At 46.1% G+C, this 11,756-nt stretch overlaps 1 protein-coding gene across 3 annotated transcripts; it reads left to right on the top strand.

The window, feature by feature from the left end:
- The first annotated feature begins 3,497 nt into the window (after window positions 1-3,497).
- Window positions 3,498-11,065, top strand: LOC124024575 (C-myc promoter-binding protein-like). 3 transcript variants are annotated; one of them, XR_006837013.1, is made up of 6 exons: window positions 3,498-3,610; window positions 4,993-5,019; window positions 5,681-5,843; window positions 8,199-8,263; window positions 9,088-10,558; window positions 10,773-11,065. XR_006837013.1 is itself a non-coding variant. In XM_046338477.1 (5 exons), exons 1-5 carry the CDS (start codon window positions 3,508-3,510, stop codon window positions 9,222-9,224), a joined length of 495 nt encoding a protein of 164 aa, XP_046194433.1. In that variant the 5' UTR covers window positions 3,498-3,507; the 3' UTR covers window positions 9,225-11,065. The 3 variants fall into 3 exon arrangements, 2 of the variants coding, with proteins under 2 accessions (XP_046194433.1, XP_046194434.1); XM_046338477.1 differs by having other exon boundaries at window positions 9,088-11,065; XM_046338478.1 differs by lacking the exon at window positions 4,993-5,019 and having other exon boundaries at window positions 9,088-11,065.
- The last annotated feature ends 691 nt before the right edge of the window (window positions 11,066-11,756 follow it).

Below are 11,756 nucleotides of genomic sequence, written 5' to 3' on the forward strand. Positions count from 1 at the left end.
AGCCCGTAACAAAGGGAGACAACGTGGAGATAAGGAGTAGCAAAATATGTATTTATTAACTAAAGCAACTAAGTATAATATACAATGGTGTGTGTAATCAGTAATCAGTAGTGTAAGTGAGTGTTTTGCATGCATGAATGTGATAATGCAGGGTGATGAAAGGTGCCAAAGCAAACAAACAAAAGGCCACCAAGAACCACAACACAATCTACAACGGGTGTCTGCATGGAGAGAGTCTCCTCCATGAATGTTGAAGAGGTCTATTTATCCTGGGAGACACCTAGCCCAGGTGTTTCCCATGTAGCTGACGACCCTCTCAACTCCGCCCACCGGCATCCTAATAAGGAAACAAGAACAAAGACAGAATACGGCAGACAGAGTGGGAGGGTCGTCACATTCCCCCCTATAAAACCGGGGACCAACAAGGACCCCGGAACAACATACCAGCCTCTGCGTCCCAAATTGACACAGGCCTCTGCGTCCCAAATTGACACAGGCCTCTGCGTCCCAAATTGACACAGGCCTCTGCGTCCCAAATTGACACAGGCCTCTGCGTCCCAAATTGACACAGGCCTCTGCGTCCCAAATTGACACAGGCCTCTGCGTCCCAAATTGACACAGGCCTCTGCGTCCCAAATTGACACAGGCCTCTGCGTCCCAAATTGACACAGGCCTCTGCGTCCCAAATTGACACAGGCCTCTCGTCCCAAATTGACACAGGCCTCTGCGTCCCAAATTGACACAGGCCTCTGCGTCCCAAATTGACACAGGCCTCTGCGTCCCAAATTGACACAGGCCTCTGCGTCCCAAATTGACACAGGCCTCTGCGTCCCAAATTGACACAGGCCTCTGCGTCCCAAATTGACACAGGCCTCTGCGTCCCAAATTGGTGAGGGGTTATGTGTTCACACCTCCACCTGCCCCATCCAACCTCCTCCTCCTCAGACCTCAGCAACCTTTGCGCATAGGAAGCAATATTTAAGAGGAAAGAAGAACACAAGACCAGGAGGGAACAGACAGGAAAGATAGAACATGACAACCCGAAACAATGGTCAGTCACGTAAACATTCAGGAACATGGCACAAAAGACCAACAGCTACAAACTCCAACGAAAAGAACATCAGGGTCCTTCTTAATTTTTACAACTCTCAACGATTCATAGTCACTTCCAACGATTCATAGTCACTTCCAACGATTCATAGTCACTTCCAACGATTCATAGTCACTTCCAACGATTCATAGTCACTTCCAACGATTCATAGTCACTTCCAACGAAACAGAATTTCACTAATTTCAATCATTTAAGCTTGTAGTGTTCAGCGATCTTCAACAGCTGTTCTTAAGTACATAATTCTAACAGGTCCTCTGATGGAAAGCGAATGAACTTGTATACATGAGACACCATAGTCATAAGTAAGTAATCTTGCTCAACCCCTCTGCTGAGCACATCAGACCACAACCAGAGAAATGACAATCACCCTGAGCACCACAGAAGAGAGATGAGATACGGAGCTTCCCCAAAACCTACAATAACTCAACCCTAGTCTTCGTGCAGATTTGCGGTGGGTATTTACGCACTGTAGCCCGCTGGCTAGGAAAGAGAACTCCCCAGCATGCTGGCAAATTCCACCAAGCCACGGACGTGCCCCCGAGACAACTGCTCAGTCCACAGACACCACACAAAAATAACAAACATTTAACCATGCCCAACATGTCCAAAATTGAAACACGTCGCTAAGCCTATCAGGGGAAAAAGGCTATAGCTCCGGGTAGCAAGTTCCACTACCCTACCCAAATCTCCTACAGAGGTACACAGCCGATTTACTCACCTCAGACTGACGTCCCAACAGAAAGTAGAACAAGAGTTCAGGCTAGGCAAGGCCTGTAAACTAACCATTATACTCTCTCCAACATAGCACACAAACCAAACAACAAAGGCAACCAATACTGGGCCAATCACACTCAAACACCATATTCAAACCAAACACGTACCTCCACGGTCTCCCAAACCAATAGTTCAAAGATCCCGGATGAGCCCCCACTTGTCACGAACCGGCTCAAAGCCCGTAACAAAGGGAGACAACGTGGAGATAAGGAGTAGCAAAATATGTATTTATTAACTAAAGCAACTAAGTATAATATACAATGGTGTGTGTAATCAGTAGTCAGTAGTGATACACCTCACCCCCATCTCACCCCTTATTCCCTGTCTAAACACCTCACCCCTTATTCCCTGTCTATACACCTCACCCCTTATTCCCTGTCGATACACCTCACCCCTTATTCCCTGTCTATACACCTCACCCCTTATTCCCTGTCTATACACCTCACCCCTTATTCCCTGTCTATACACCTCACCCCTTATTCCCTGTCTATACACCTCACCCCTTATTCCCCTTATTCCCTGTCTATATACCTCACCCCTTATTCCCTGTCTATACACCTCACCCCTTATTCCCTGTCTATACACCTCACCCCTTATTCCCTGTCTATACACCTCACCCCTTATTCCCTGTCTATACACCTCACCCCTTATTCCCTGTCTATACACCTCACCCCTTATTCCCTGTCTATACACCTCACCCCTTATTCCCTGTCTATATACCTCACCCCTTATTCCCTGTCTATATACCTCACCTCATTCCCTGTCTATATTCCCCCTTATTCCCTGTCTATACACCTCACCCCTTATTCCCTGTCTATACGCCTCACCCCTTATTCCCTGTCTCCACGCCTCACCCCTTATTCCCTGTCTATACATCTCACCCCTTATTCCCTGTCTATACATCTCACCCCTTATTCCCTGTCTATACATCTCACCCCTTATTCCCTGTCTATATATCTCACCCCTTATTCCCTGTCTATACACCTCACCCCTTATTCCCTGTCTCACCCCTTATTCCCTGTCTATACACCTCACCCCCATCTCACCCCTTATTCCCTGTCTATACACCTCACCCCCATCTCACCCCTTATTCCCTGTCTATACACCTCACCCCTTATTCCCTGTCTATACACCTCACCCCTTATTCCCTGTCTATACACCTCACCCCTTATTCCCTGTCTATACACCTCACCCCTTATTCCCTGTCTATACACCTCACCCCTTATTCCCAGTCTATACACCTCACCCCTTATTCCCAGTCTATACACCTCACCCCTTATTCCCAGTCTACACATCTCACCCCTTATTCCCTGTATACATCTCACCCCTTATTCCCTGTCTACACACCTCACCCCTTATTCCCTGTCGATACACCTCACCCCTTATTCCCTGTCGATACACCTCACCCCTTATTCCCTGTCGATACACCTCACCCCTTATTCCCTGTCTATACACCTCACCCCTTATTCCCTGTCTATACACCTCACCCCTTATTCCCTGTCTATACACCTCACCCCTTATTCCCATTGAGCTGGTGTGTGTGTGTCTCATATATATTGTCATTGAGCTGGTGTGTGTGTCTCATATCTGTCCCTGTCCGTCCCCAGGTCCCTCGCCATTGGATGTCAGAGGACAGTAAACACGTGTTGATCCAGATCTTATGGGACAACCTCAAGCTGCACCGGGATCTCATCCAGCCGTTCTACATCCTGTGGAACACGCAGAGTAGGTCCCAGTACACAGCAGGTCCTGAAACCGTCTCAGTGAAATGCATTAAGTCACAGTGTACAGCAGGGTATGAAGCCGTCTCAGTGAAATGCATTAAGTCACAGTCTACACCAGGGTATGAAGCCATCTCAGTGAAATGCATTAAGTCATATTCTACAGCAGGTCCTGAAACCATCTCAGTGAAATGCATTAAGTCACAGTGTACAGCAGGGTATGAAGCAGTCTCAGTGAAATGCATTAAGTCACAGTCTACACCAGGGTATGAAGCCGTCTCAGTGAAATGCATTAAGTCATATTCTACAGCAGGTCCTGAAACCATCTCAGTGAAATGCATTAAGTCACAGTGTACAGCAGGGTATGAAGCAGTCTCAGTGAAATGCATTAAGTCACAGTCTACACCAGGGTATGAAGCCGTCTCAGTGAAATGCATTAAGTCACATTCTACAGCAGGGTATGAAGCCATCTCAGTGAAATGCATTAAGTCACAGTATACAGCAGGGTATGAAGCAGTCTCAGTGAAATGCATTAAGTCACAGTCTACACCAGGGTATGAAGCCGTCTCAGCACCTTGTTTTATCAAGGAACAGATAAAGCCATAAGTCTGCAATTTAATGTGGTTTTAAGAAGAGCATATCTGTATGAATTGTGGATGTCTTGTAGCCTAACTCTGTAGCCTAACTCTGTAGCCTAACTCTGTAGCCTAACTCTGTAGCCTAACTCTGTAGCCTAACTCTGTAGCCTAACTCTGTAGCCTAACTCTGTAGCCTAACTCTGTAGCCTAACTCTGCAGCCTAACTCTGTAGCCTAACTCTGTAGCCTAACTCTGTAGCCTAACTCTGTAGCCTAACTCTGTAGCCTAACTCTGTAGCCTAACTCTGTAGCCTAACTCTGTAGCCTAACTAACCTAACTCTGTAGCCTAACTCTGCCTAACTCTGCCTAACTCTGTAGCCTAACTCTGTAGCCTAACTCTGTAGCCTAACTCTGTAGCCTAACTCTGTAACTCTGCCTAACTCTGTAGCCTAACTCTGCAGCCTAACTCTGCAGCCTAACTCTGCAGCCTAACTCTGTAGCCTAACTCTGTAGCCTAACTCTGTAGCCTAACTCTGTAGCCTAACTCTGTAGCCTAACTCTGTAGCCTAACTCTGTAGCCTAACTCTGTAGCCTAACTCTGTAGCCTAACTCTGTAGCCTAACTCTGTAGCCTAACTCTGTAGCCTAACTCTGTAGCCTAACTCTGCAGCCTAACTCTGTAGCCTAACTCTGTCAGATGGAAGAGCTCTGAACCATGGGCTGCTATGTGGCAGCCATTTTGGATCTCTGTGTGCTGTAATGTCTGGGAGCTAACAGGGGTCTGTTGTTCTCTGTTCTCTGTGTTTCAGGGCTTAATTGTGCTCTGTTGTTAGACAGTGAGTGTTCTCTTTAGGACTCGGCAGTCGAGCCTCTCTCCTTTGTCTCTCTGTGTGTCCTGTCTGCTCTTCTCTGCTTTGCTGCACCCTGTTTGTTCTCCTTGTCGTCGTTTTGGGGAAAACCTGTTTTCGTTTTCTGTCCTCAGTGACTTTATGTGGTTGAAAATGCATCGCTGTATTGCTGTTTTCCACTTGGCTGACAGTCTTGGGAATTCTGTGGTCTTTGGTCGACTTGTCTAAATGATGTTGTTTCTAGTGATTTGTTTTCTTCAGTTCTTCCAACATTTTAATGTGTGTCTTCGTCTAGTTGGATCTCAAATACACTCCTGTATTATCAACTCCTGTATTTGAGATTGTATTTGGGTTAGCATCTGTGTTTTACTGTGTGTGTGTGTGATCGGTCTTGCATACCTACGTGTGTGTGTGTGTGTGTGTGTGTGTGTGTGTGTGTGTGTGTGTGTGTGTGTGTGTGTGTGTGTGTGTGTGTGTGTGTGTGTGTGTGTGTGTGTGTGTGTGTGTGTGTGTGTGTGTGTGTGTGTGTGTGTGTGTGAGATCGGTCTTGCATACCTACGTGTGTGTGTGTATACGTGGACACGTTTGTTATATATGAAGTGTGTATTAGTGTAGCCTACATATCCATCTTTCTGACCCCTGCCTCCAGGTGTGGGCTACCCGTTGTGTCGCCCTGTGAGCGAGGCGGAGCGTCCGTTTGGGGAGGAGCTACTCCACAGCGTGGTCAAGAGCATCCAGAGGAACGATGTTTCTCGACCAATGGGACAGCTCCTACAGCTGCTCGGGCAGAGCCTGGGGGTCAAGAGGCAAAGGTCAGGGGTTACACATTGATGACGCCATTGTCCAGGGGCATGTTGTGGGGCGGCAGGGTAGCCTAGTGGTTAGAGCGTTGGACTAGTAACCGAAAGGTTGCAAGTTCGAATCCCCAAGCTGACAAGGTACAAATCTGTCGTTCTGCCCCTGAACAGGCAGTTAACCCACTGTTCCTAGGCTGTCATTGAAAATAAGAATTTGTTCTTAACTGACTTGCCTAGTTAAATAAAAAATAAAAATAAATGTTGAGGGGGATGTAACGCTACTGAAACATTCAGATAGAAATGTTTAATGTAGAACTTAATTGTCTGCCAGGATAAAGAATCATCAGCTCTATTTGTCCTATTTCTATCCCTCTGCAACATTCAGAGCACATCACTAAATGCCATCGCTCATCCATATATTTATATACAGTTGAAGTAGGAAGTTTACATACACTTAGGATGGAGTCATTAAAACTTGTTTTTCAACCACTCCACACATTTCTTGTTAACAGACTATAGTTTTGGCAAGTCGGTTAGGACATCTACTTTGTGCATGACACAAGTCATTTTTCTAACAATTATTTACAGACAGATGATTTCACTTATAATTCACTGTATCACAATTCCAGTGGGTCAGAAGTTTACATACACTAAGTTGACTGTGCCTTTAAACAGCTTGTAAAATTCCAGAAAATGATGTCATGGCTTTAGAAGCTTCTGATAGGCTAATTGACATCATTTGAGTCAATTGGAGGTGTACCTGTGGATGTATTACAAGGCCTACCTTCTAACTCAGTGCCTCTTTGCTTGACATCATGGGAAAATCAAAGGAAATCAGCCGAGACCTCAGAAAAAAAAAAATTATAGACCTCCACAAGTCCGGTTCGCCCTTGGGAGCAATTTCCAAACGTTTGAAGGTACCACGTTAATTTGTTCAAACAATAGTATGCAAGTATAAACACCATTGGACCACGTAGCCATCATACTGCTCAGGAAGGAGACGCCTTCTGTCTCCTAGAGATGAACGTACTTTGGTGCGAATAGTGCAAATCAATCCCAGAACAGCAGCAAGAAGATGCTGGAGGAAACAGGTACAAAAGTATCTATATCCACAGTAAAACGAGTCCTATATCGACATAACCTGAAAGGCCGCTCACCAAGGAAGAAGCCACTGCCCTAAAACCTCCATAAAAAAAGTCAGACTACAGTTTGCAACTGCACATGGGGACAAAGATCGTACTTTTTGGAGAAATGTTCTCTGGTCTGATGAAACAAAAATAGAACTGTTTGGCCATAATGACCATCGTTCTGTTTGGAGGAAAAAGGGGGAGGCTTGCAAGCCGAAGAACACCTTCCCAACCGTGAAGCAAGGGGGGTGGCAGCATCATGTTGTGGGGGTGCTTTGTTGCAGGAGGGACTGGTGCACTTCACAAAATAGATGGCATCATGAGGTAGGAAATTTATGTGGATATATTGAAGCAACATCTCAAGACATCAGTCAGGAAGTTAAAGCTTGGTCGCAAATGGGTCTTCCAAATGTACAATGACCCCAAGCATACTTCCAAAGTTGTGACAAAATGGCTTAAGGACAACAAAGTCAAGATTTTGGAGTGGCCATCACAAAGCCCTGACCTCAAATCCCATAGAACATTTGTGGGCAGAACTGAAAAAGCATGTGCGAGCAAGGAGGCCTACAAACCTGACTCTGTTACACCAGCTCTGTCAGGAGGAATAGGACTAAATTCACCCAACTTATTGTGGGAAGCTTGTGGAAGGCTACCTAAAACGTTTGATCCAAATTAAACCATTTAAAGGCAATGCTACCAAATACTAATTGAGTGTATGTAAACTTCTGACCCACTGGGAATGTGATGAAAGAAACACAAGCTGAAATAATTCATTCTCTCTACTATTATTCTGACATTTCACATTCTTAAAATAAAGCGGTGATCCTAACTGACCTAAAACAGGGAAACTTTACTAGGATTAAATGTCAGGAATTGTGAAAAACTCAGTTTAAATGTATTTGGCTAAGGCGTATGTAAACGTCCGACTTCAACTGTACAAATTCTCATTCACCCCTTTTAGATTTGTGTGTATTAGGTAGTTGCTGGGAAACTGTTCGATTTTACTTGCACTTCGCTACACTCAATAACATCTGCTAACCAAGTGTATGTGACCAATAAAATGTGATTTGATTTGAGTCCGTTGGTGTAAATATAGCAAGGTTGGGAAAAAGGTTACGGTCAACATTAAGTATCATTAGCCCCTTTGATGTCAAAGACAGACAGACATTCATGCTATCTACTGTAAGTAGTCTGCTTAATGTCCTCTGTAACATCTAACGTCCCTGTGCCCTTCCCTCTGCAGGAGTCTGTACAGAGACATCCTCTTCCTGTGTCTGGTGGCTCTGGGAAAGGACAACATTGACATCGGTAAGTCTGCGTTCATTGTGCTAGTAGTTTCAGAAGTGTACTCACAGCCAACTAGTCTTCAGGTGCAACAAGGCACAGAAACCAACTACTCTTCAGGTGCAACCCGTAGGAAGTCAACCCAGAAACATCCTCTAGAAGTCAACCCACGTCCTCTAGAAGTCAACCCGTACACGTCCTCTAGAAGTCAACCCGTACACGTCCTCTAGAAGTCAACCCGTACACGTCCTCTAGAAGTCAACCCGTCTCCTCTAGAAGTCAACCCGTCCTCTAGAAGTCAACCCGTCCGTCCTCTAGAAGTCAACCCGTACACGTCCTCTAGAAGTCAACCAACCCTCTAGAAGTCAACCACGTCCTCCTCTAGAAGTCAACCCGAACGTCCTCTAGAAGTCAACAACCCGTACCGTCCTCTAGAAGTCAACCCGTACCCGTACACGTCCTCTAGAAGTCAACCCGTCTAGAAGTCAACCCGTCCTCTCTAGAAGTCAACCCGTACACGTCCTCTAGAAGTCAACCCGTACACGTCCTCTAGAAGTCAACCCGTAACCCCTCTAGAAGTCAACCCGTACGTCCTCTAGAAGTCAACCCGTACACGTCCTCTAGAAGTCAACCCGTACACGTCCTCTAGAAGTCAACCCGTCCTCCTCTAGAAGTCAACCCGTACACGTCCTCTAGAAGTCAAACCCTCTATCAACCCATACACTGTTGAATGCTCCTTCAGTGGACTGTGGAGTTTTTCACTAGCAGGTCTTCAGTTTAAATGACATTTAAATCGGTGTTGAACATCGTTGTGTTATAACGCGTCTCACTCTCTCTCCTCCCTCCAGACGCTTTTGACCGCGAATACAAGATGGCGTACGACCACCTCAGCCCCAACCTGGTGAAGCTGACGCACAACTGCGACCGTCCGCCCAGCGCTGGGGTCATGGAGTGTCGCAAGACCTTCGGAGAACCCTACCTCTGACCTCTGACCCCTTTACCCCTGACGTTTCACCTCCGACAGACACTCCACCCGGCCAGTCACCTCCGTCACCCGGCCAGTCACCTCCGTCACTCGGCCAGTCACCTCCTCCACCCGGCCAGACACCTCCTCCACCCGGCCAGCCAGTCACCTCCGTCACTCGGCCAGCCAGTCACCTCCGTCACTCGGCCAGCCAGTCACCTCCGTCACTCGGCCAGTCACCTCCTCCACCCGGCCAGCCAGTCATCTCCGTCACTCGGCCAGTCACCTCCTCCACCCGGCCACCCAGGCCACTCCGTCACTCGGCCAGCCAGTCACCTCCGTCACTCAGCCAGTCACCTCCGTCACTCGGCCAGTCACCTCCTCCACCCGGCCAGCCAGTCACCTCCGTCACTCGGCATAGCACAGCCGTGGGTAGCCCACATGGGTAGGGTTGAAGAGATCTTTTGCGTCCATGAAAAGCACATGTATAAAATCCATGTATTACAACGGTGGCTCTCCCAAAGAGGACTGAGGAGCTTTAAAGACGAGCTCAGGAATCCACTTTAGAAAGACGTACAGAATGCGTGACGATGAGCTTGTTGACACTGTGATGTTTGGGGTCATGTCCGTCACCTGTGAGAGATGTGACGGGGCTGACCAGAGACTGACGGAGCTGACCAGAGGCTAGTGGAGCTGACCAGAGACTAGTGGAGCTGACCAGAGACTAGCGGAGCTGACCAGAGACTAACAGAGCTGACCAGAGACTAGTGGAGCTGACCAGAGACTAACAGGGCTGACCAGAGACTAACGGAGCTGACCAGGGACTGACGGAGCTGACCAGAGACTAGCGGAGCTGACCAGAGACTAGCGGAGCTGACCAGAGACTAACTGAGCTGACCAGAGACTAACGGAGCTGACCAGAGACTAACGGAGCTGACCAGAGACTAACGGAGCTGACCAGAGACTAACGGAGCCGACCAGAGACTAACGGAGCCGACCAGAGACTAGTGGAGCTGACCAGAGACTAACAGGGCTGACCAGAGACTAACGGAGCTGACCAGAGACTAACGGAGCTGACCAGAGACTAACGGAGCTGACCAGAGACTAACGGAGCTGACCAGAGACTAAAGGAGCTGACCAGAGACTAACGGAGCTGACCAGAGACTAACGGAGCTGACCGACCAGGGGGTTATTATGTAGTCTGACCAGTCTCACAAAAGGGATGTTGTTGTTTTTTTAAATCCCATCTCATCACCTGGTTGTTAAAGGTTCTGGACGTACCCCTCTGGATGGATGGAGATCATACTCATTAACGTAACAACGCTTTCACACACAATGACATCTTCTATTTCGGGGTACTTATGTTTTAAGAAATCTTGTACAAATTGTGACATAAAATACAAAATGTACTTTATATACGACAGTAGTAGTAGGGACCTTTTTATAAAAAATAAAAAAACATTTGTATTATATAGTCATATATAGAGACTAATATTAGCAATATTTTACTTGAATTCTATTTATACAAAGTAAGACTTTTATTTATTTTAGTCTGTTTTATTTGTTTAGCTGGATGTACTGGCTTCGTGTCAGGGTGAAACATCTATTCCTCTCCTCCTGTGGTTGATGGATGTACTGGCTTCGTGTCAGGGTGAAACATCTATTCCTCTCCTCCTGTGGTTGATGGATGTACTGGCTTCGTGTCAGGGTGAAACATCTATTCCTCTCCTCCTGTGGTTGATGGATGTACTGGCTTCGTGTCAGGGTGAAACATCCATTCCTCTCCTCCTGTGGTTGATGGATGTACTGGCTTCGTGTCAGGGTGAAACATCCATTCCTCTCCTCCTGTGGTTGATGGATGTACTGGCTGTGTCAGGGTGAACCATCTATTCCTCTCCTCCTGTGGTTGATGGATGTACTGGCCATGTCAGGGTGAAACATCTATTCCTCTCCTCCTGTGGTTGATGGATGTACTGGTTGGAAGTATTGTATCAGTGAGGGCATTCAAAGATTCACTCAAAACAACTAAAGTCGCTTTAAAACTGCCAAAATATTGCGTTTAAATACTTCATTCATTACTTTGACGTTTACAAAATTGATTGACCACTGTTTCTGTTTTTAAAGTAATGTGCGACTGTAAAACAGACTTTGACATCTTTGGCACAACGTGCTGCATGAATCGGCTCCTCAGATATCAGTATTAATATCATTAAAGTTGAAGTACCTTTTAAAGTACATTCCAGTTAAAGTGAAGTACCTTTTAAAGTACCTTCCAGTTAAAGTGAAGTACATTTTAAAGTACCTTCAAGTTAAAGTGAAGTACATTTTAAAGTACCTTCAAGTTAAAGTGAAGTACATTTTAAAGTACATTCAAGTTAAAGTGGAGTACATTTTAAAGTACCTTCAAGTTAAAGTGAAGTACCTTTTAAAGTACCTTCAAGTTAAAGTTGGAGTACCTTTTTAAAGTACCTTCAAGTTAAAGTGAAGTACATTTTAAAGTACCTTCAAGTTAAAGTGAAGTACATTTTAAAGTACCTTCAAGTTAAAGTTGGA

This window comes from Oncorhynchus gorbuscha, unplaced genomic scaffold (genome assembly GCF_021184085.1).
Source record: "Oncorhynchus gorbuscha isolate QuinsamMale2020 ecotype Even-year unplaced genomic scaffold, OgorEven_v1.0 Un_scaffold_1929, whole genome shotgun sequence".
NCBI lineage: Eukaryota > Metazoa > Chordata > Actinopteri > Salmoniformes > Salmonidae > Oncorhynchus > Oncorhynchus gorbuscha.

Excerpts from the sequence above, each read along its gene's own strand:
- LOC124024575 (XM_046338477.1), top strand. The coding sequence starts at position 3,508 with ATGTCAGAGGACAGTAAACACGTGTTGATCCAGATCTTATGGGACAAC. Across the intron at positions 5,844-8,198 it reads CTGGGGGTCAAGAGGCAAAG|GAGTCTGTACAGAGACATCC; the intron begins GTCAGGGGTTAC and ends TTCCCTCTGCAG. Across the intron at positions 8,264-9,087 it reads AAAGGACAACATTGACATCG|ACGCTTTTGACCGCGAATAC; the intron begins GTAAGTCTGCGT and ends TCCTCCCTCCAG.